This window comes from Typopeltis vanoorti, chromosome 1 (assembly GCF_054136105.1).
Source record: "Typopeltis vanoorti isolate ZY-2024b chromosome 1, IOZ_Tvanoo_1.0, whole genome shotgun sequence".
In the NCBI taxonomy this organism is placed as follows: Eukaryota; Metazoa; Arthropoda; class Arachnida; order Uropygi; family Thelyphonidae; genus Typopeltis; species Typopeltis vanoorti.
The window spans coordinates 93,964,231-93,990,010 of record NC_143549.1 but is presented as its reverse complement, the minus strand read 5'-3'; the positions used below and the strand labels follow the sequence as shown (position 1 = coordinate 93,990,010).

General features: G+C 34.2%; 1 protein-coding gene across 1 annotated transcript in view; it reads left to right on the top strand.

Annotated features, from left to right (window-relative positions):
• The window catches only part of LOC150110222 (adult-specific rigid cuticular protein 15.7-like), a 40,176-nt gene extending 21,721 nt beyond the window's left edge, over positions 1 to 18,455 (top strand). Inside the window, exons 2-3 of the mRNA XM_090393555.1 lie at positions 16,861 to 16,944; positions 18,057 to 18,455. Coding sequence (XP_090249681.1) covers positions 16,861 to 16,944; positions 18,057 to 18,455 — 483 coding nt within the window. The remainder of the gene's footprint in view (positions 1 to 16,860; positions 16,945 to 18,056) is intronic.
• Positions 18,456 to 25,780: the final 7,325 nt, after the last annotated feature.

Below are 25,780 nucleotides of genomic sequence, written 5' to 3'. Positions count from 1 at the left end.
ACATCCGTTTCCACGCCCTTTTAGTATTCGTCAAGGATTTTTGACGCCTTCGGGATAATTGTGTATCCTATTTGCAAATTGCTACTGTTTCATTACTTTGAGCACGTAGCAGAGAAAAATAAACACCAAATGAAGTTAACATTTTACCATTTTTTTTTAAATAAAAGTCGATCATCTTGTTGACAAAAATTTATCACATTTTCAACGACCTCTTCTTAGATGAATTTTCGACTGTTGGATGCTCCTTTCGAGTATATTATTCCCCAATAAACGGTATATGCATGCTAGTAGTTCTGACCAGAATAGATATTCACCAGATTAATAAGAACAGAAAATATGAAGAATCTAATTAATGTTTTTAATTTTTACAACTAAAAGTTTGATTATAGAGTAATAAAAAATAAGTAAAATATAATCATTAGTTAAATTCTATTCGAATTTATTAATTTAACTGATTTTAAGTTAACAAAACTGCAATTCTTTCATACACCTGTTAAACCTTTTCATAATCTTCTTTGAATTTTCTCCCCTTTCATTTTTCTGCAACAGGCCAGTTGGAAGAAAAAAAAAGTCCTTTTAAGGACTTCCAGGGTAACGAATGGCAATGCTGAACCAAGGAAGTTAACTGAGGTTTGGCTGTTGCTGTTATCCTGGGTGATGACTTTTTGAGTTCGCTCTTTTAAGGTTTTTGTCATAAGGGAGTACTTTGAGTCTCCGGGGAAGGTGTTCTCCGGCAGGGACCGCTGAGGGGTTCTTGCCGGTGAATTATTTTCCTCGGAATTTGAGCGGTTCTGCTCAGTGGTCGGGGAGCCCGTCACTGAGTGGAACCAACGCTGAGATATGGACGGTCTTTCGCCCACTATGGAGTGGCCTAGAGATCGTCCGATTTTTTGAGATTTTACCCTTTACTTACTAATCAGGGTAACGAATGGCAATGCTGTAGCAATGAAGTTTAAACTGAGGCTCGGATAACACTCCATCCACACAGATTCTCTTCAGTCAGATGACGGGATAAAGAGTCAAGGACTCAGTCCATCGCCCAGTTCTTTTAAGAACTTTTCTGCACCATTGAATGCTTTCAAGAAATTTTCGTTCGAAAAAAAAAACCAAAAATCATTTGTAAATAAATTTGGAGAATCCGTAGACCAGGGATCTTCACGCATCACCCGCGGGCCGCATGTGACCCGCCAGCCATTTTGAAAAAATAACTACTTAACATTAAAACGCGATTGAATAAAAAATAATTTCAATGAAGCCCGCGGGGCCACTAAGCTATACTGCGGTATTTAGAATTGTAAGATGCTTTCCAGATTCACAAGGAACGCTGTGCATTTGGTAACACAAAACCAAAATATTAAATAGACATGCTTCTTCAGTCATCTACCAGCGCCAAGCGGTACTGAAGTACTAGTACTAACGTCGCTGGTAGATGGCTGAAGCAGTAGTTCGTTCGAGTGCGCTGTCTAGTGCCTTCCCGATACGTCTCGAAGGATCTCGATACTTCTCGAAGGATCTCGATACTTCGTTATTTTCTTATAAATACGAGAGGATCTCATCCACAGTCAGTCAGTCGTGAACAGTGTGATATTCGTGTATAAGCGCACGCAGGTTCGTCGGGTTAGCCATAGCCTATTGTGGTTTTATATATTGCCAGACTTTTTTCATTAGTGTGAGACATATTCAGTGGATAATAACTGTTACATGGCCATTTTGGATCATTTTGTTGTTTTTTTTTTTTTTGGGGGGGGGGTCACCTTCCGTCATTTGCGTCTAAGAGTAAAAAGCGTAAATCAAGTGATTCTTGTAGGGGTGGGGGTTAATAAAAAGTGGACCAATTTATACTTTTTTGTGCCAATCGATGATGAGTCAGTGTATTTAATTTGTCGTGAGTCAGTGTCAGTATGAAAAGAATACAATATAAATCGACACTATGAGATAAAGCATGCATCCAATTTCGATCAATTTCAAGGGAAGCTTCGTGTGGACAAAGTGGACCGTCTCCAAATTGATTTAAAATGTCAGCAGGGTACGTTTAAAAGTCAGAGGAAAGGGAGCGAAGCGTGCGTCAAAGTAAGTTATGTAATAGCTAAAAAAAATTGCTAAAAACTCAAAAGCCTTTTTGGACGGCGAGTTTGCGAAAGAGTGTCTCATCACTGCTGGGGAAATTCTGTGTCCAAAGAAGTGTTTAAAAAACCGAATTTGTCTGGGGTAACTGTAGCACGACGTGTCGAAGAACTTGCCAATGACATTGAAGGAACTTAAAAAACGGTCGTCGGAGTCATATTCACTTGCTTTAGATGAGAGCACAGATGCGAAGGATACAGCACAATTGGCTATCTTTGTCCGTGGCATTGATCAACAATTCACTGTGACAGAAGAACTGAAGGGAACGACGAAAGGCACTGATGTTCTTGAAGCCGCCAGGAAAACGCTCCAGCAGCGTTTCGACCTCAGCTTAACCAACTTCGAGGATATAGTAACTGATGGTGCCCCTGCTATGGTGGGAAAGAATGAAGGGTTTGTTGCGCTGCTACGGAAAGAACCGGAACTAGAAGGAAAATATTTTGTCCATTACCACTGTTTAATCCACCAGGAGAATTTGTGCACGAAAACTATTGGATTTGAGAATGTCAGGAAAGTTATTGTGGCTGTCGTCAACATTATTAAGGCAAGAGGATTGATTCTTGGCCAATTCCAAGAGTTTTTGACCTAAAGTGTGAAGCGGATCACGGCGATGTGGTTTATTATACTGATGCGCGTTGGTTGAGCAGAGCGAAGTTTCTTAAAAGAGTCTTTGATCTAAGGAGCGAAATACAGCAGTTCATGTAAACCAAGGGGAAGCCGATTGCGAAATTCAACGATCCGAAGTGGATGACAGACTTTGCCTTTGTGACTGACAACTCGTTGCATATCAATGACCTAAATACGCCGCTACAATCCAAAGATCAACTGATGCACACTCTGTTTGATCACATCAAAGCTTTTGTGGCCAAGCTCAAACTTTGGGGGGGGGAAGCACAACTCGCAAAAAAAAAAAAAAAAAAAAAAAAAAACTTAACTCATTTTCAGCTTCTCGCTGAATCCAACTGTTCGTCTCTTGATGAATACGCTACAGAATTAGTCGTGTTGCGAAGTGAGTTCGAAGAGAGATTTAGTAATTTTCGTAACCGACAGTCTTCTTTAGATTTATTTTCAATGCCATTCAGTGTCAATGCTGCCGAAATGCCAGGCTCAGTACAAATGGAGCTCCAAAACAGCTCTTCTTTGAGAGAAAAATTTTCAATGTGCCCTTGCTTACATTTTACAAAGACTACATTTCTGAGGACACATTTCCTAATCTTCTTCGGCATGTTTTGAAGATGTGCTCTTTGTTAGGAAGCACATACTTATGTGAGCAATTCTTCTCCAGAATGAAGTATGTGAAGTCCAAGCCAAGAACTCAGATTACGGACCAACAGTGATGCCAACATCGACAAGCTGGTCAAGGAAAAGCATTGCAAAATTTCCCTTTGACATTGTAAAAAATGAATGTTTTCTTCAATAAATTATATTTTTTCAAGTATTGATTGTATTTACTTATCATGAACCCAACTTCTATCTACGCTCTTAAAGCTGAGTTTGTTTATTTTTATAGGATTTATGTAAAGTATCAAATGCACAGCGTTCCTTGTGAATCTGGAAAGCATCTTACAATTCTAAATACCGCAGTATAGCTTAGTGGCCCAAGAGCTTCATTGAAATTTTTAATGCGGCCCGCACTATCTGAAAGGTTGACGACCCCTGACGTAGGCAATCAAATTGGCCTTAATCTTTCCGAGTGGCTTCTTTTGCAGAAACTTTCTTTATACTTTAATTTACTACCGATATGAATCGTACTGTTTTTTTTTAATTAAAATTTAGCTCGGTGGTTAGTTAATGGAGTTGTTAACCGTCCATACGGACAAACCAAATTTCTTGATCCTTCAACATCATCATCAATCCAAAAGTTGAAAACACCATTTCGAGAATAACACTTTTCAGATTTCTTTAGAACTTTTGCGTTTGTGGTTGCTGGTAATTACGCAGAAGCAACTAATACTATGAGATTAGTGTATTGTGTTTATTTGTTGCGTATGTCTTCTAGCCAGCCAGTCTGCTTTTCGTTATAAAAAAAAAACCTGAGTTTCCTGAGGAAAAACTGTTTCACCTACATATGAGACCGATCAAGCTTTAAACTGAACAGGGGAAAATTCTTAGAGCAGTTCTTATCATCCTAGACATGATTCGAACTCAAGGTCTTTCCAGCCAAAAGGTACCGTAGGACCCACTTACCTGACGCTGGTTAGTTTGCGAATTTACGGTCGAAGCAATTAAGGCTGTGGAGCGCGTGTTTTCTGAGGCTTAAGTGCATATGTTCTTTTGGCCTATGTGCCAGTTTTGAGAGATGAAAAAACTGGAATTTCCAGGAGAGAAAACTCTGCAGTCCACTAGGAGACGCTACAGAAAGTCTTTCAAACTTTTTGTATGAATCATGAACTTATTTCAGATATTTCCTGAAATAAGTTCATGATTTGTCCTTTGATAAGTTTCCTTTGTCCTTATCCTCCACATGAATTTAGTGTTCATTTTTTTCCTTCTAAATAACGATAACTTATCGTAACGTAAAAATTTTTGGCTATTATTTAAGGATTACGCTCAAGCATCTAAGGCAAGGTTGTAAATCTATCAATCGCGCGTGTCTTTGAATAGGTTTGTTTGTTTTGCAAGATGAACGAGGATGGTACTGAAGTTCCTGGGGTACTTGAGACAGGGTCTTACAAGCGTTCTCAAAATTCCGAAGAAAAAAGAAAAAGAAAAAACAAACAAACCAAAAAGCTGAAATCCCAAATAAGCCTAACACATGCAGCAATTTTGTACAAGAAGGGTTAATGAACCAATTTTATATGAAATAGATATATTTTATTTGGCATTGATTGTTTGAAATAGTGATTCTTGCTATTTTATTTTTCTGTTGTACTTTTTCTGATTTTAACTTGATAAAAAAAAGAGAAAAAAATCGGTTGATTTGTGAATTTATACTGCCAATATAATCGATGTCCAAGATCAAATACGTGTGTTTCACTCAATGAGTGTTTATTTATTTATGTATTATTATTATTATTATTATTTAGCGTGGACACAGCTCCCAGTTCCCGGCCCCTTGTTCTAGACGAGTTGCTCATTCCAAACTATATTTCATAAAAGTTCTAATAGATGACCCAATCAATACACAGCTATTTCTAATGTGGTTGAAATACATCAAATTTACCTCTGCATTCAATAAAATCGTAATCTGTATGGGATAAATAAACAGTTTCACCCTCCAGAAATGAACTTTAGTCGCAATTTTCATTCTAATTATATATTCACTTTCCAACAAGAATGGAATGAAAAGCGAGTTATATTAGGGTTCGAAACGTTACCACCTAAAATTTCATTTCCTTAAATTTGAGTGACAAAAAAATTGATTGAAACTCGCCCCTAGTGTTATGGTATCTGAAGAGAATTATCTTCTGCGCATTAACCTATATAGGTACTTCAAACAATATGAATTTCAGTAATAAGCAGAAAGAGGTCACTGCACCCGAACAGATTCTAACTATTTCGGACGACAACACAAAAACTTGGCATTCATCATTCTCCTTTGGTCCAAGAATATAAAAGTACGATTTCAACTTGATTTAATTCGGACATTACACACCTCTCAGTGATCTTTTGGCCTAATTACCACGAACAACCCGATGCAAGCCATGCTATGATCATTGAAGTCTAATATTTCTCATAAAAACAGCCTTTCAGTTAAATTAATACCAAGATAAGCCACCATATAAAACTTCCTTCATTGCAGAGTCACGATTTAGTTGACACTCTACCCACCCTCAACAACTGATTTCACATCCATTCTGAAGTGTGACCATGTAACAGTAAGAAGCATGGTAAAATAGCAACAATACATGTCCCACATACCACATCACCAGATGACGCCTTGACATTTGAACGTTGCCAAGGAAATTGTAGAAATAAGCATAGTATGAGTTAAAATAATAAAGTTAAATTTTTTCTGTACAGTGCTAGAAAATGCAGATTGAAATGACTAAACAATAAAAAATAATAATAATAATAAAGCACTTCTTCGCTTGTGAGGAATTTGAACGTTGCCATAGAAACAGTTGAAATGAACAACAGTACTCCAAACGTTGCCATAGAAACAGTAGAAATGAACAACAGTACTCCAAACGTTACCATAGAAACAGTAGAAATGAACAACAGTACACCAGAATAAAATTAAAATGATGTACTGTACATTGCTAGAGATGAGAGTTAAAATGACTAAAAAAAGGCAGTTATTTGGTTTGGTATTAAGAATAAAAAAGTGGAAATATGGGAACTATTTTAAATGGTGGTGATTTTTAATATTTCACATTTTATTATTCCTGTGCAGATGTGCTAGAAATGAAAGCGTTTGTTAGGTCATCGACACAATCTGATGATAATATCCAGATCACATTTGCAAGATGCAATCTCGTTTGTTTGACTTGGGTACGCGCCCAGATAATTTTGTACGTAAGTACCCAAAACATTTCCGCACCCCACCCTATCCAATTCCCAAAAATGCATTAATTAAACTGGGGCAGGCATCGTTTTTCAGCACAATTATGCGGTGCTATTTACTTGCTATAGGACAAAGGTGTCATGTTGGCACACACATATATCACGAGGTCACCTTCGGAGTGCTGCTCTAAAGAAACATATCGGCTCAGTCGTTATCTTAACGAGGGGTCTCGGTGTTCTACTTTAACCGGTTACTAATCCCTCTATATCATCAAACGCTCCATCACCCTCTGTATTTTAAAGTTTCCAAATTACATAAGATCTTAGATTTCCGGTGAAGCGAGTTTATCTGCCTGAAGTATTGGACTTGTGAAAAGAGCTACGGGCATTAACCCGCGTATAGAATCTCCTCCCGGAGATTTGGAGTGTACTTCCACCTGCATCTGTTGCATGATTCGAAGTGTTTCGAGAAAAAGAAATGGATAAATTGAGAAATAAAAAATCAAGCAACTAAATAAAGCAAAAAAATAAAACGCGATTAAGAAATTAATTAAAATACTGATAAAGGAATTAACTAAAATCATATGCGAATAAATTAAATAATTAAAAGTAATATGCTAATAAATTAATCAGTTAAAATAATTGCAAAAATTATTGTTTTCAATAATCTTTATTGAAATATTTATTTATTTCATGGGAGTTTCAGGGTTAACATCGATTAGCTTTCAATTTTTTACATTGTTTATTGTACAGTTTTTATTTAATATTTATTCCTTTTGTAACAATCTATAACATATTTATTTATATTAAACATTTTTGCTGTACTTACAATTTATTCCTAGTTATTGATATTTACTACTGAATTAACTTCGCTCTTGGTCACTTTATTTCAGATTCTAACAATGAACATTATTAATGTTCATTGTAAACATTATGAACATTAATGAACAATGAAAATTACAACACTAAATATGAATCATTCATTGGAACCATAAACGTGATTATTTATTTTACCTTTAAAAGTTCATTGCCTGAAATTTAGCAGCAGCGAGCAAGACGTTGATGGTTGGATTCTCGCGTCAAGCTAATTACTAACCTGATACACCTTTTGGAAAATTATATTATCATTATTTAAGAAACAATGTCTTGTGCTAAATGTAATGCTTTCAGACTTGCTTTGTATAAACAATAAACAAGCACGTTTTCTTTTATGTTTGCATTTATTTTTCTTTTTTCTTTTTGTTGTTTTCTATTTGTTTAATTTATTATTAGTTTATCTTCTGTTTTCTTTTTACTATTAATTATATGACTACCATTTTATTTTCGTGATTGTTTATCAAAATATTTCCATGAATGATTTGGTTTCTTTCAACGATTTATTTCGATTTATTTCTTTCAACTTCGGCTTTGCAATTCATTTTTTTTTCTCTTTATCTTCGCATTTTTAAGCATTTAAAAATTTCAGCCCATCACATTTTCTTATGATCCACCTTGTCTATAAATGTTCTGTATTTTAGTTCATTGTTTCTATCATGATTTCGCAATTTATATCGGTTTTTCTTGATTCTATGCATATTATAAATGGATAGAATCAAGAACAGGGCCATATAAGCGTCCATCCAATTGACTTTCTTGCATGCTTTTCAAAATACCTTACTCCCCTCTTTAAAAATGGCTTAAAACTAATTTCTAATTTCCACTCTACTTGTTATAATGGATCGTTGTCAAGGTATAGTGTTAATTAGAAATTTCTGGATATTTTAATCCAAAAGCTACTCTTTTAAATATCATCTCTGCGATTCATTGAGATTTTTTTTGGATCCTACGCAACTAGAAATGAATCAGTTATTCTTTTAGATTTCCTTAAATTTGTATTTTTGCAAAAAATTCAAAATTTTAAGGCTAATGTGTTTTCAGGATGCAGTCATAAATAATTTAAAATGTACATATTGAATCTTGACTATTTCACTTTTTATCAAGCCAAATACAAACAAAATTTGCAGGTTAAAATGGCGGCTCTTCCATCCTTGATAAAATACCATTGCTGACCGAATTACAGATTAAAAGTGAAGGAAAGTAGGGGATGGTTAGCTGGTTGGACTAAATTCGCCAGCCAGAAAAATTCAAGCTCCAGAGGGAAAAATCTCACCTCAGAACGAGACCGCCTAACTCGCTTCATTACGATAGAAAACTCCCACTTCCTCCGTATGAGATCTTTCCTTGAAAACCTTTATAAGGTTCCTCTCGTCTGGAAAAGATTCGAACCCAATATTTCCAATCGAAAAGTAAATATGATTCTAAAGGCAGATTTCGCAATAGGCGAAAGAAACAGGTTAGGGTGGCCTCGCCCCTCTCAGTGAACAGCCACATTAGTTGTTGTTGATGAGTAAGGCAGGATGAATTTCTGTACTGATTATTGTAAACCTTTTGGTATGACTGAAATTAAAATAACTTCTTAATTATTTGGATATTAATAGTACACTATTTATATCATCATGCGAGTATTTAAAATTTGAGGAAAATAGTTTAATGTCATTGCTTGAATGGCAATAGTTGTAAATGCAATATGAGTTTCACGCTTTTCTCGAATTCGACTAACGAGAAGGATACATATATTTGTTTATGGTTAGTGTCTTCAGATCTGTGGGGTTATCACGTGTGGAGTCTGTAGTCATCTTAATGCTATCAGACTAAGAAGGTATTTCTTAAGATGTTAAAGCGAATGGGATGGGTCTTCCCTGGTACGAACTAGTAGATTTTAAACAATCAGATTAGATGCGAGGATTGGAATTCTATGCCTATTTTATTTTCTCTGACTAATTAATTGGAAATTATTGGATACCATTTCTTGATAACGGAAGAGTATGAGTAGGAAGCATATTTAGGGAGATTGTCAGGACAATTCCTTGTATGAAGAAGAAGATCAGTTAATTGAAAACTCAGATAAGAACAAAACATTTCTGACGTGAACGGAACACCTTTTAGCTTTTGCAAAGAAACGAAACTCATCGGACCAAACTCTATCTATTAATTACTTGATCAAGTGACAGATTCTTGGGAACAATAAATGCAGACAATAGTATGACAATCCCAAATCACCTGTTGTGTCGCTTGACAACTGAATGACACGTAACCTCCACAAGGAATTAATTTCCCACAGTGAATACTTGATTTGTCATGTTTTTCCAACTGGTGACCTTTAAATATAAAAATGAAACGAAGGGGAAAAAAACCCACACCTCGTATTTCTCCGTCTCCATTAAGGAAGTATCTTAGGAGTTTTTTCAAGGTCTTTAGACCACGGCAAACCGAATTAGTACGACCGTAAAGCATTCAAGGCTGTTTTACGAGTATCGGAAAAACATCCCTGACGGGTAGATATTCGTTGAATTCGATAATCATTGCCTGCAGACTTACAACTAATAATCAGTTCGACAAAATTGCAAACCTGATTCTTAAATGACACGCAATCTGCCAAGTTTAATCACTGTAATTCAGAAACGCCGATAGTTTTTTCACCTTTTGAAGCGGTTATTGTCTGCGAGTATGGACGTGCATTTGTAACTTTCGTAGCGGAAAAGTCTGTGTCGTGTTTTTCATTCTTTTTAAGTTTTCGATGAAAAAATCGTTTTGTGCGCAGGTGCCAAATAAGTAAACAGAAAACCGAGCTTAAACGCATAGCAGGTTGGTTGAAACAGGCTTTGTGCCATAATGTTTTGGTTCATGGGTTTATACATAGAAATTCCTTTATATATTCCAATAAAATTGTTACTTTACAAAAAACTGAAGTATCTATTACATTCAGAATAGATGAAATCCTTGAAAAGCGAGTGAAAAGGGAAAAACCAGTGCTTTGAGCATAACGTAGTAGAAAGACAGCTAATACGTAATCAGTCTCTGGGACAATTTTTTTAACACATTATCTGTTTTGTTTCGTTTGTCAATGTTCAGTCTATGCCTTGCAATATTAAAAGCTTGTGTAAATAGTCCAGATACATTTCCTGTATTGGTAGTAGTGGTGTCATAGTGGAAAAAAAAAAGGAAATAAAATTCAGTTTTGAGGGCCTTAGGGTGATCTCAAAATTTGTTGTTTTTTTTTTTTTTTTTTTTTCGTTGAAAAAATACTGATATCATTTTAAACATTTATTTAGCCTCTGTATTTTTAGAACTTTCGTTTCATTCTTCTCCTTCTTTATTTTTTTCACCATGAAAACTGTGTTCAGGAAAACAGAATAATGCTTTGCCTGTGCATTCGCATAGATTGTTTTTCTGTTGTAATTATTTATTTATAACTGATCCTAGTACGAAAGGTCGGAAAACCTACAACGCATCAGTGCGCGTGGAATAAAAAGAAAGAACGAATCTGTTCACCTGTTATTTTATTTTTTTTTTTTTTACTTAGCTGAAGGTTGAATTCTTTGGTGGAAGGCAGAATAGGCGAGGTTGTTCTACAGAAGTACATGAAATGAAAAAGGAAGCAAAGCAGTGGATTCGGCAAGTGTCTAGCTGGACTTTCTAGTTAATTGTTAAACTGTCGTTTAAATTAATGAAGTCTTTTCAATAACAGTAGGAGTGGGGAAGGAGAGGATCTGGAAAAGTATTTCAGCATTAGTGTTCAGTGTGTGCGGTTTGGAAGCGTACTTAGATAATTTGTGTTTGTAAGATGAAAAGAAAACAAAAAAAAAAACTCACATTTCAAAGGAAGACGTTTCTATTTAGCTCGAAAGTGACCTGAATTCTCACTCCAGTAAGCCAATTTCACTCTTTTCAAAACTTGTGCAATTGCAGGAGTGTCAAAAAATGGAAATCGTAGGCCCCATCCCTCCTACCTTTCAGTGTCACATGATTATTATTTTTATTTTTTTTTAAAGTTGCTATTCGTTTACATTACACCATTTTAAATTTCAGTTTTATTTTGTAAATATTATCACGAATTTTATCTGTTGATAGATAAAATTCAAAAATCTTTATATAAAAAGCGACCACTTACTGTATCCTAATAATCTTTCCAACAAAAGAGATTTCCCCTCTTATCTGATTAATTAATCTAAATATTAGCATTGTACTTTTCATACAGGTCAAAGTTTTTTTTTTGTTTGTTTGTTTGTTTGTTTTATAGATGAGATGATTGCAGATGGCGTTGTACAGAGCGCATGCGTGTATACTTATTCGTCTCCATACAGGCGAATAACTAATTTTTTTATCTAATATCGCGAAATAGTAACGGCATGAATGAACTCCCTTTTGCTTTATTGTCAGTATTACAGCAGAAAAATAAATAATACCTAAATAAATTTATACAAAAAAAAAATTAATTGCATTGGATATTAAAACTCCTCACGGACCAATTAATGATGATTAAATGATGATGAATTAAAGATTATTTATGCAATGATCACATTTGCTGAAGAGTAATTATAATTAAGTAGAATATCTTGTGAAATATTAGATCTGCCTGATAAATAATGTGGATATGTGGGACCCGACTTCAAGCTCTCTGAATTAGTGGAGATGGTCTTGAACGAGCTAGTGAGACATATGTTACTTATTATGAAGGCGGACTGATCTAGCAGCCTGCCTATCCTGAACCGTTTTTTCCTAACTATATATACGCTCGGACCTCCGTACTCACCAATAATTCCTATTAGCCGGAACCTAAATACAAAAATAAATAAATAAAAGAAAATGTATAAAAGAAAATTACAGAAAAGAACTTTAATTTTAGGCTTCTTATATTTGCCCGCGCAATTAAAATCTATCCAAACAATTATAAATTTAAGGCTACTGAGAAGGATTAGCAAAAGGGAAATGCACTGATGAGTCAATATACTGTGACTACTCAGTCTGTTTCCAGCCAACTACACTGCACAGTTGATCTGAAATAGGCCTGAGTTTACGGAATCATCGTATGGAGACTGTTCTCATGGACATAATTTGGTCTTCCCTCCTGAGTGAACATGCCATGATCGCTAATTTTTACCTAGGGATTGTTTGGAGCGTGTATTCCCCTACGTCAGCCCCCCCCCCCCCCAAAAAAAAACTGCGAGATGTGCATCCCTTGCGGAGGTACAGACAGGGAGGCGTAAAGAATCTTTTAGTTGTGTATTGTTACAGTAAATCCACCTTTCCCAAATATTCGTTTCAAGTGATAACATGGTGGTGGAGGCACAAACATTGCTTTCACTTACGGCCAGCTTGTCAAAGGCGTACATCTACGAATCAAATTAATTTGGATGTGATGGATGATGCTGATAAGAAGAAGGATGATCTCATCGAGCTACACAACAAATGTTTGCTAAGGCAGAATTTCGTTCATCAAAATCTTAATGAATTCTGGTGTTCTGTTCCCAAATGGCCGCATAGCCACTTTTGGCAAGTAATGCTCTTATAGTTTTAATCCCATTTGCTGCAACCTATTTGTGTCCCTTTTACTAATGGCAAAAATATGTATTCATATTCCATATGAAAAAATTTCATTTCTATAATAATTAAATTTTGTTATTAGAAAAATGAGCGTTTACGCTAGGTTAAGAAACAAGCTTTTATAATATTTTTGCCATTTAGGACTTTTATTGATTACTTTGGATTTTTTGATTATTATTTAAATTAAATTTATTTAATTTAATTGATCATGCCAGTAGGAAAAAAGCTTTTAAGGCAGGTTATCCAAAAAATTCGGCCATCATCTATAATGAAACTATATCTATTATTATTTTATTATTTCAACTATTCATTCACCAGAAGATATTACTTCATATAAAGTGGCAGATTTTATGTCATTCATTAGATTCCACTACACTTCTCAAAAGACGTAAATGCTCCGTTTAGTTTGCTGTCTGTCTGCACGTCCGTTCACACCCATGTGCAACTCCATTTTGGTTGAATGCATTTTTTATATGCATTGGTCATTTAGGATCTCCACTAAAATATGTCCTTAATTTCAAGTTGCTTATTAATCGAACCATTTCAATAGCGAAAATTAATAAAACGATTAGAAGTGTCTAAATAACAACTGATTCTTTCTGGATAGAATATAATCAATTTTGGAACTAACGACATCTGCTAAGATTTTTCTAATGATCTCAATTTTGATTTCATTCAGATCATTATTAATGGCAAACCATACCAAGTTATAGGTTTGCGTAAAATAATAAACAAATCTTCCAACTCACTTTCTTCATTCTCCAAGGGTAGAAAGAGATCATTTAGAAACCTTTAGGAAATCAGTAGGCAGCTGGTTTTTATGCTTACTCATTGTCAGTAAATGAATTCACATCGACCAGCTATTTGTATATTTATGGGTGCCAAAAGTGTAGTGATCAGATATATAGTGGGAATGTTTAGAGAAACGTATAGTGGGAATGTTTGGAAAAGCCTGCTCTAGACAAGCATAATATCTCTTTGAGTTTATATGGTTAATCTTGATTGTAAAAAAGTATTTATAATATCTATTGTCAGCATCCTTACACTAATCCAGATGGCCTGTTTTGTTCTCATGCTAACATTTCTTTAATGTTGAATGATTTCGATTTTAATTTCCCTTTGGTGGACTCGAAATAAACAACATGCTTATCCTTTAGTAGGAAATAATCTTTAAGAACACCATTTCAGTAGACCTTAATTGAAGTTGCATCACTAGAACTCAGATGGACTTTAGAGAAATTTTCTTTTTCTTCTTGATACAGACAAAGTATCTGCATCCAACAAAAATAACAGACCCATTTAATGGATTTAACTCTCTTGCCGTTAATTCATCCATCCCAACAGCTCAACCCTTGGGTTTGTGTATTGATGTTCTTTTTTGAAAATCCTTCTGTTTATTATAAATGAAATCCGATAATCCCTTTTATTCACATAGGGACTACAACGAGGCCGTGATATAGATATATGTAACTTTTGGAGCCTAAGGGAGAAGTCAAATCCCACCAAAGTCAATCAGAGACAGCTGAATGAAGACTGTCACTAATTTTAAATGGCATTAAGTGAAGAGATAGCAGACAAGTGCAATATCGGGGTCACTAATCCTAATATGTTATTTTCGGAAATAGTGTGGGTAGATTTTCTTGAATTTATGGAAGAAAAACCTGAGTTTCCAGGAGAAAAGAACTCGCTTGCCAGTGCCAGAGATCGACTAACTCAGAATGTGGTTGAAGAAAGGGGTTAGAAAAAAAGTTCTTCTGATTCAACGACTACAATTGAACTTAGAACATCTTTCTTTGGGCAGCTGAAAGCTATGGATACAAACGTCAGATACGCTGGCTTTTGTGCGTTATAATAATAACAATAACGCATGGTATCTATATAGACACTTAAGGCCCATGACCTGCACAAGTATCCTTAGCATTTGTAACCATAATTATAGAATAAGGAGAGTTAATCTTATTCTCAAATGTATTTTTGTGTGTAAATTAAGTGTGTTCCTGGCTGATTTGCTTGCATGCAGGAGGAAAAATCCACCAATGGCTAACTTACCTTCAACTGAAGAGCCCTGATCAAGCTTCTTCGCGATCTAAACGGGTTTCTAGGTCAGGTTTATTCAACCGAAGGGTATCATCGAAACTGTCTGCGCTATGAAGGCTATTGTCTTTGTTATAAGATGAATGAAATCAACTCCGAGTGATGAGGTTCTGAACATTCTTAAAATTATATATTTGTAAATCTTTTATTTATTAATTTTTGAGCCTTGTAAAAAATGTGTCATTCATCTACGCTACAACGTACTTAAACCACATACTTCCAGGGATGCAGTAATAATCTTCACAAGCCTCAAGTGCGTAGGAGATTCAGCGAATTCTCAAAACCACTATATGTCTTATTTAATCGACTGGAGACGGAAGTGAATACATTTTCTGAACAATATTCCATATTTATAAGGAGCTCTCCGAGATTTTTATGTTACTGGATAAATTTTTCCATTAGCAAAATGAACTCAGAAAAGAAAGGTTGATTAGTATTCAAAGCAAACTTTCTCGATAAACTGTGTCGTGTCTAGTCTTGGTCTTTTTTACAATGGAAATTCAAGTTTTGTAGAACTTTTCTCCTTCTAAAAAAACTTAGGAGAAAGAAAAGAAGAAAAAAAAACTATTATTGACAGATGAAGTACTCTATTCACTAATTGAGGGTGTCGTCTTTGTCTACCACCGTTACTAATCCAACAGAAGCAAAAGCCAGTAAGGGAAGAATAAAAGTATTAAGGAAAATAAATTATTTATTTCGGAGTTCCTCGTCGGATGCCATTATTACTTAAGAATGAAGGCATCTCTGAAGAAATCAAACTGCGCTTACCGCAAGGATCCCACAAACAATTAAATAAGACATCGTATAAAAAAAGATTCCTTATCTATTGATATCGATTTCTACGTATTCTTTAACTCTCTTTCTCTCTCTCTCTCTCTCTCTCTCTCTCTTCGTCTCTCTCTCTCTCACACACACACACACACACACACACACACACATTTCCCACCCATTGTGGTAAGCAATACTGTGGTACAATACTTCCTACTAAGGCGGGGTTCGGCGAACCAGAGCAAGGTCGTCGTATGCCTGTAAAGCGTCTTTTCGCCAACGTAATTAAGGCGGAGACGGAAGGAGAAAGCCATGGTACGGAGCAAGATCCAAACTAGGTTAAGGTCATGGCACCATGACGTTCGCGCAAGCAGCTGGCAACTCTACTTTCACACGAAGGGGAGGGGGGAGTAACACAGGTGTGCTCAATAATGAATCGGGTGGGGTCCACCAACGCGGTAATAGGGGAAGGTCGGAACAAAAATGTAGCGGGGGCCATACAGTCATGGAAACAAGAGGTCACGTGACTTGTGACTTACTTTTCTGAATGCATGTGCCATTCTTGACCTCTTGGTGGATGGTTCGTGTTGAGCACCAGGACTTCCTGGGATGGCCCAGGGCAGATTTCTCCTTTTTTTTTTTTTTTATAGAACTTTTCTGACTATAAAAGACTTTCACTCCTTTTGCTTGCCATCCAGTACGAAGTACATCCATCCTCACCATGTTCGCTAAGGTAAGAAGACCATCTCAGCTTCTCTTGTTGTGTGTTGTATGCTATTCCTTTCCTCTTCCTTCTTTCTTTCCTTCTTACTTCTTATTTTCTCCTTTCCTAACTCAAATACTGGTAATCGCCTTTCTGGTTCTCCTTTGGTTAATCGTTTCATATTCAACCACACCCTCTTTCTCGCCTTGTAAAATCAAAAACAAAATTTAAAAGTCATTTTAATTGGTTTATATCCCGTATTTCTTCTTTATGCTTCTTTCATTCCTTTTTTTCTTTCATAGATCGTCGCATTTTGTGCCCTTCTGGCTGTTGCCAGCGCCTACGTCCATGGTGGTGGCGCTAGTGTTAGCTCTAGGCAACAAGATGTAAGTATCAAACGTATAATTAAATATTATCTTTTATAATTTCATACGGTAGTGTACCCGCTTTTTCTTTTTTTTTTTCTTTCTTTATTATTATTCGCAAACTTTGCTTAACTTGCTCTAGCTGAAAGGCAGTTTGACCTCAGCGCTCAATAAGAACTATCTTGTTTTTTCAGTTTATTTTAATAACCAAACATTCAAAATAAAACAAAAAAAAAGTCTATCTTTACTTAGTTCTGCAGAAGCACCCTCTCTCTTCTACGTAAGTTTCTATAAATTCATCCAATGTGAACTTCTGAGACCAAGTTAGTAAAAATTAGCGTCTATCCAGGTCTTAGATTAGTTGAGGAACTTTGTTCGAGGTGACTTGTCCACTGCAAAGTTAGTTTATCTTATGCAAAAGAAATCGAGTTAGTAGTAATAGTACCTAAATAAGATTTTCAAGCAACATGGGTGAAATTGTTTTTGCTTGGATTAACAACAACTCACCACATATTACGAAGTTATACGAAATCATTGACAGAGTCATGCTAACAGTTTCTGTATATATCTCACACTAAAATGTTATGGCAATAATTCGTCATCAATGTAACTGCTAACTTCAGTCATAACTTCGGATTCATTTCCATGGCAACTGTTGTACATTTCTCATTTTCTATATCATAGTGTTCAAAGTTGAAAGCACGACTGGCACGACTATACGCTGCATAGCGACTAGCATTACATAGCAACATTCAAGTTTGCAAACGTCATATAACACTATTCAGGAATTCATGTGGTAATCGACTTGTCAAACTGTAAAAATAAAACATAAGAGTAGGTTTTTATGCCCAGCAATTAAAATAAATATATTTCCACAAGGAAGGTTGAAAATGTTTTAAACTCTCTAAACGTGAAAGTTAGTTTTCTTTCTTTATTTTTTAAAGCTCATGTTATCTATAACTAATCATATTTAACACTCTCGTGCACTAGTTTTATAGTAATATTGTAATTTGATTTACAAGAATATGCATATTCTTGTAAATCAAATAATAATTATGTATCTTCTTGTAAATCAAATAATAATTATGTATCTTCTTGTAAACAAAATAACTATTATTTTTCTGTTCGTTTAGGATTTCGGAAACTATGCTTTCAACTACAAGATCGCTGACGGCATTGGAGCCACGAATGGTCGCTGGGAAGCAGGAGATGGCTACGGAAACAAGAAAGGAGGTTACACCTTAACTGATATTGATGGCCGCGCCCGACACGTCGAATACGTTGCCGATGCCCATGGTTTCCGTGCAGCAGTAAAGACCAACGAACCCGGTACAGCTGCTAGTGCTCCCGCAGCTGCATACATAGCTTCTCCCTATGCTGGACCTGTTGCTTATAGTCCGGTTGGTGGAAAGGTTGCTTTTGCTGCCGCCACACCAGTTGGCTATGCCGCAGCGCCGTATGCAGCTTATGGAGCAGCTCCCTACGGTGCTCATGGAGCTTATGGAGGTTACGGTGCATACGGTAAATGGTGAACCTCTCAGTAGTTCATCCCAATAAATAAAAGGTAGGTACAAATAAAGTTTTGTCAAGATACACATTTTTCACTTCGGCTTGCATTACATGCGTCTAGTTTGTCTATCGAACACTAGATGGCGCTTGATGCCAATTTAACAACAGTACTGAAAATTAATGTAGCAAATAATCGAACTTATTTTTTTTATTCTCTTTATTTTCTTGCAGCTTTATAGATCTCTTGTTCTAATGCATTCCTTGAAATGACAAGGAGTCAACCTCGCACACCGTCCTCTCCCTCCATGAGGTCTCGTCAAAGAACTTTATTTCGAATGCTGCTTTCTTGGTGCTGTGTATATAGCCTGTATTGCGGGTCAAGACTGCTGCATCAGTTTATGTATATAATAAAGTATATTGTTGTTTTTGATATGTGCATAACGGTGAAGCGGAAACCCAGGGAAAAATAGATGAAATATATTTTATGCTAAGATTTTATAATATATGGCAGAGCAGAATAAAAGTGCAGTACATAAAAAAAAAAGTTGTGGAGTTTTATTTTCATTAAATATTCAATGAAAGACGTACTTTACAAAATATTTCTTCTTTGATATTAAAAGAAAATTTAAATCAAGGAAAACATTTATAAATTAAAATGTATTCTGTAGAAAGTTTTTTTTTTACATTAGGTATATATTATGTTAAAGATACCAAGCAATTTTATAAGCTAGGTTTTAATCCTTTTTCCCAAGTAAGCAAACAGACAAGTAAGTTTGTGCCTGAACATAGTTCAGGTCTGAGGCAACTGCTTACTTGGGAAAAATGATTGAAAACCTAGCTTATAAAATTGCTTGGTGTCTTTAACATAAAATGTATTCTAACGAACAACCTAAAGTATCACTTCACTTATAGTATGGAGAATATTTTGCAAAAATAAAAATATGTTTTAAAACTAGTTTTTCTTTAAAATTTAAACACTTAACCTTTAGATGCAAATCAGATTCAAAGATTATCCCCCCCCCCCACAAAAAAAAAAAGAAAAAAAATCAGCCTAAGAAAGATACGAGATTGGCTATCACAATATACACTGACTATTTCGGTTGCCTCTTTGCTATTCTAAAGAACCAAACAAGCCTTCATTCAACAAAAAATTAGCAATCTTCGCTTCTTTTCTAGAAAATACTTTCAAAGTTAGAATATTGAAAATAAGAACACTAAAATGTGAACCACTGGATTATTGATCTGGCTGGTTCATTCACTTTACACCACAAGCCGCTATTCATTCAAAAACGAAATCTAAGATATTGACCTCTGCTTCTTCATTCTTGTTCTTCTTTTGAGCTTGTATTGCTTAGAATGATTTCGGTGCCTATACCCTTCCTACAAATTATAATGTTCAGAAATCCAATTTAATGTAATTGAGATGTGTCTAGTCTTCCATTTCATCTAGCACTAGTATTAAACTCCTTTCTTGTTTAGGTCTGACATAAAAACAATGTCAAGCACAAGTTGGAGAACTTTTAACACTGTTGATTTTTTCTTTCCCTCAGCATTTTAGGCAGTAAATAATAATAAAAGGTAGGTAATCTTGACAAATCAATTATTAACCCGAAAAATAAAAGTATTTAGAGGAAAAGGAACACAATATTTGGAAGAGATTTCAGCGATTACGTAGTCAAATAATAATAAAAAAATATTACTGTTCATCTCTGTGATGTATTTGGTCACTTCTTAAATATTGAATGGAATTTTTTATTGGCTTGGAAGCATAAGCATGGACCGTGATACACCATGTTCCATGCTTATGATGTTACGCGTCGGTTTAATTTATTTGACTATGTAACTCCATTCTTCTTTTTTTACTAACAAACGTTAGTTCCTTGTACCGTTACACATGTCCTAAAGAAATCAGAATAGCTCGTGAAAATTCTTGTATATATTTTACAAAAATCTCTGATCAATTAATAAAGCCAATAAAAAGTTCTAGTTTAAAAAATATTACCGTTTGAATAATGATTAAAAATCAGCATAGAACTGACAAGAAAGATGAATAGGATTATTAATTTGCGATATTTTATAATTCATCGACAAGGGAAATAACTTTTCTTGCGATCTTAAATGAAAAGGAAAATAATCAATCCGCAGTTTGTTAAATTCAATTGAAAAATCCAGAGTCGTTTCTCGCTCTTCCAAACTTATGTCCAAAAAAAAAAAAAATGCCTGTGTAACTTGGGGAACGTTCCTTGTATCATAATGTGGGAGTGTCAGAAGAAAGATTGTTAGAAATCAAAGATCTTCTAGTATGCGGCAGAGTTGTAGAATAGAGGAACTTTTTTTTTTTTTTTTTTTTTGGCCGGTTTCCGAGGTAGCTGATTTTTGGTGCTGTCAAATAGTTTTTTTTTGTGTGTGTGTGGGGGGGGATATTCTTGTTTTAAACTCCATATATCAATAAAATTGACTATGAAATTCACACAATTACAAACTTCGGCTCAATTTTCAGGGATTATCTTGAGATTTCCAAAAGTTGGTTTGGGCTAAAAGAGTTTGGCCTTGTCACTTTGAGAAATGAAAGGTGTTAATGGATTTATTCTATATAAAAAGGGACTTAATAAATTTCTAAACTTAAAATTACATTCATTAGCAAGTCATTGCATTAAAATGAATAATTACATTTAATGGCTAGGCCTATATAATATTTATATAATTTAAATTTATATTGACATTTGATAACAATACCTATCTATTCGTGTAAAATTTAATTTAATAATAAATTTAAATCTCTTTTCCTGATCGTTTTAAACTATTCATTAATTATTCAGTTTAATAGTTAACAATTTAAATAAGTGCATTTTAAATTGCATATCAAATATTTAGTAATTTTCATGAGATAATTTTTAACAATTTATTATTTTCACTTAAAATATAATTAATGAAGTAAATAATTAAGTTAATATTTAATTGTTTTATAGATAAATGTTACTTTGATAATCAATCAGTACAAATAAATACAAACAAATATGTATTTATAAATTATGTTAATATCATTAAAAATTTTTAAAAAAAGTGTAAGAACAACCAGTACGATATGTGATTTACTGTTGTTGAATAGCGATAGGTGGCACCACCGGCGTGCAGTTAACGAAATTATACAACCATCATACTCGTATTTTCAAATCTACCAATTACTGATAATATTCATTGGCATATTTCTATTTATTTTTATTCGATTTATTATTTTTTATGAGAAGGAAAACTAAACGTTTAATATATTGTAAAATATAGATTCGTAAGTAGTACACACAAATAAGACACGAATTTCCTTACGTCCGAAATAATTATTTAACAAAAGAGGAATTCTATGACTTGTTACATCAAAACCATTTTCAGTGCGTACAGTTAAAGAGAAAAAAAAATAGAACAACACCTTGAAAATTACATCGGGTGTTAATAACACAAAATGCTAAAACCGGTGAATTGTTTTAGTAGCTAACCTTGAAACTTTCAAAATATTTGCAAAAATATATTCCTCCTTTATTGGGAATTCCCCAGCATATATTAATACAAGGTATAAGATGGATGTGAACGGGGGGGGGAGTAAGGAGTAGATTTTTTGAATGGGGAGTGGTGGATGATTGGAATGCATTGCCTGAAAGTGTGGTGAGTGCAGAGCAGAGACAGTGAATGCAATTAATTCGAGGTATGATGAGCTGTGCATGTGAGAGGAGGACCTCCCACGATGGGTCACTTGATTCCCCATGGAGATCTGCTAATAATAATAATAATAATAATAATAATAATAAATTATTATTATTATTATTATTATTATTATTATTATTATTATTATTATTATTATTATTATTATTATTATTATTATTATTATTATTATTACTGTGCATGTGAGAGGAGGACCTCCCACGATGGGTCACTTGATTCCCCATGGAGATCTGCTAATAATAATAATAATAATAATAATAATAATAATTTATTATTATTATTATTATTATTATTATTATTAGCAGATCTCCATGGGGAATCAAGTGACCCATCGTGGGAGGTCCTCCTCTCACATGCACAGTAATAATAATAATAATAATAATAATAATAATAATAATAATAATAATAATAAATTATTATTATTATTATTAGCTATAGAACATATTATACTGTAGAACATCTAATCAGTGCCTGCAGCAAAATAACACAAAATGACTATAAATACCGCCATGATCAAGTGGCCAAAATTGGTATGTTTTGCATACATTGGCATGTATGCAAAAAATATGGCTTTCCTACTTCTTATAACTGGTGGCAGCATAAAATAGAGACAGTATTGGAAAACGAAACAGCAAAAATTCTCTGGGACTTTAGAATACAAACTGATCGGCATTTGGAACACAATAGACCTGACATCACAATTATCAAACATCGACAGGTTTGGATTATTGATATTGCAGTATCCAGTGATAACAACATCAACAACAAAGAACTGGAAAAAATTACTAAATATCGAGATCTGGCAATCGAAGTTGGCCGACTGTGGCTTAAACACACCAAAGTCATCCCAATAGTTATCGGTGCACTTGGTGCAACTTCAAAGAAGCTGTCCGACTATTTACAGCAATTAAAAACCAATGAAGTGACCCCATATGACCTACAAAAAAACAGCATTACTTGGAACAGTCCATATTTTACGACGCTACCTGACGGACTATTCTTAGATTCTTGGGTAGAATCTGAATGTTCTGAATCACCAGTTAAATTTTTATTTATATGATATCTTGTTTTGACTGTGTATCAATTATATATTATTATTATTATATAATATAATAATAATTGTGGACAGACAAATATTTTAAAAAAGACAACTGGCAAACAATTAACGAAAATGAAAAGGAAATAACTAAAGAAGAATTAGAAATCGGCCTGAAAGAAACAAGAAACGGAAAATCACCTGGAGAAGATAAGCTAGGTTCAGAACTATATAAATACGCAGAAAAAAAGATTCAAAGAAAGACTCTTATTATTTTTAAATAAAATTTATTCAACTGGTATCCTCCCCCCAATAGAATGGAAAAAAGCAATCGTGATTCCTATTTTTACAAAAGGTAATAGAGATGACCCTAAAAACTATAGAGGTATCAGTATACTAAATTCCTGTTACAAAATATATAGCAGAATTTTAAATAGCAAACAAATGAAATATTTCGAAAATTTTATTTTAGAAGTACAGAATGGATTTAGAAAAGGACGATGGTGTATAGACCCGGCCTTTTGCCTAAAATTAATAATAGAGAAAAGAAAAGAATACAATTTAGAAACACATATTGCATTTATTGACTTTGAAAAAGCATTTGACAAAGTGAAAAGAAGCATTTTATTTAACATATTAAAAGAAAGACAAATACCAAATAATATCCTAAAAGCTGTCACAAGTATATATGAAAATAATCAAATACAAATAAGATTAAATCACGAGTTATCATATACGAGAGAAATAAACCAAGGGGTCCGACAGGGATGTCCCCTCTCAGCAACTCTTTTTAATATCTACTTAAATGAAATAATAATAAAATGGAATAAAAATTTACATCAAGGAATTAATCTTTCTCCTACAGTAAACTTAAACACTCTCCTCTTTGCAGACGACCAAATAATAATTACAAATTCTGAAGATAACTTACAGAAAGCTGTTTTAGATCTAAATGAGATAGCCAAAGGTTATGGTATGATAATATCAACGGAAAAATCAAAAACTATGGCCTTTAAAGGACATGATCCAGCAAGAACTAAAACAGTAATAGATAACAAGATCTTAGAACAGGTGAATTAATTTAATTACCTAGGATGTATGATCACGTATGAAAATAAAAAAGATATAAACGTAAAAATTGCAAAATATTTAAAAATAACAGGTGTAATTAACTCTATATTTAAACCAAACCTACTTCAAAAACAAACCGGACTAAAAGTATACAATACATTAGCCCTACCAGTCTTAATATATGGAAGCAAAATCTGGACAATAAAGCAAAAGACAAACAAAGATTAATAACAGCAGAAATGAAGTTTATGAGAAAAACTACAAAGTATACTCTACTTGATCACAAAAGAAACGAAGAAATTATGAAAGAATTAAACCAGGAATCAATAATAGAAAAAAATAAAAAATATAAACATAAATGGATGGAACACGTTCAAAGAATGAAAATAGAAAGATTACCAAAACAAGCCTTAAAGTACAAGCCATTAGGAAAAAGGAAACCAGGACGTCCTCTCAAACGATTCAACGATGACTTCTAAGGCCGGAAAAGGCCATGCTAGGCCTAAATCCTTGATGTGCATGATGATGATAATAATAATAATTCATATTTCAAAAGCAAGATTTCTGGAATTATAATTAATTTTTAATTATATTTATTAAATTATATCATATCAAGACTAATTAATTTAATTAATTAGTCTTGATATGGTTTTATAAATACCGTTCTCACAGACACATGAGCTACGTAACGAGTTTGTTCCGGATATTAAACAATAATTTGATGTCGCTATACAAGCAGATATTTTTACTGCCAAAATGAACTATACAAATAAAACTGAGGTTCGTCCTCTCTCTCTCTCTCTCTCTCTCTCTCACACACACACACACACAATCTTAGTCAGCTACTACATGGAACATTTAGAACTGCGTATACTTAACCATCTTATCCCCTACACCTTTTATATGGTTTCGATATGTCCACGACATTTTCGCTATCTGAAATATTCTTCTTTATCTGAGCTGTATGTTTTTCTTCACACATTAATTCACTCCAAATTTTTTCTTGAAAAACAAGCGTCTTCCATTCTCGATGTTCTCATCTAAAGACAACCTAATGCAGTCTTCAATTTTCAGTATAAAGAAAGAAAACCAATAAAGAGATGGAAATTGATGATTGCTGATACTGCTCAACATCATCCATCTCAGGAGTCAGGCATTATCAAAGCTCCAGTATCACACGTCCGTTTGCTTCACAGATTCTCTTATAAAGATAGAACTGTCTTTAGAACTATTTTTATATCTAATGCTTACGACTGTAACATCATCGTCACTAAAATAATAGATAACTATATAGGCTTCATTCTAGTTCTTCTCCAGAAGGGATTTCCCTAATTAGATTCACCATTCATTTGTCTAAGAAACTCTGCAAACTTCTAATAGATTAAGCTTGAAGTCTGCTGTAAACTCCGCAAATTAAATTCATTCTTATGCTCCGCAAAGCACAAATATTCTGCTCTTTCCTATTCAATTGTTTACAGCATTCCTTGCTCATGCAGTCTCTCATATCATGGGAAGTTGTCTGCTCAA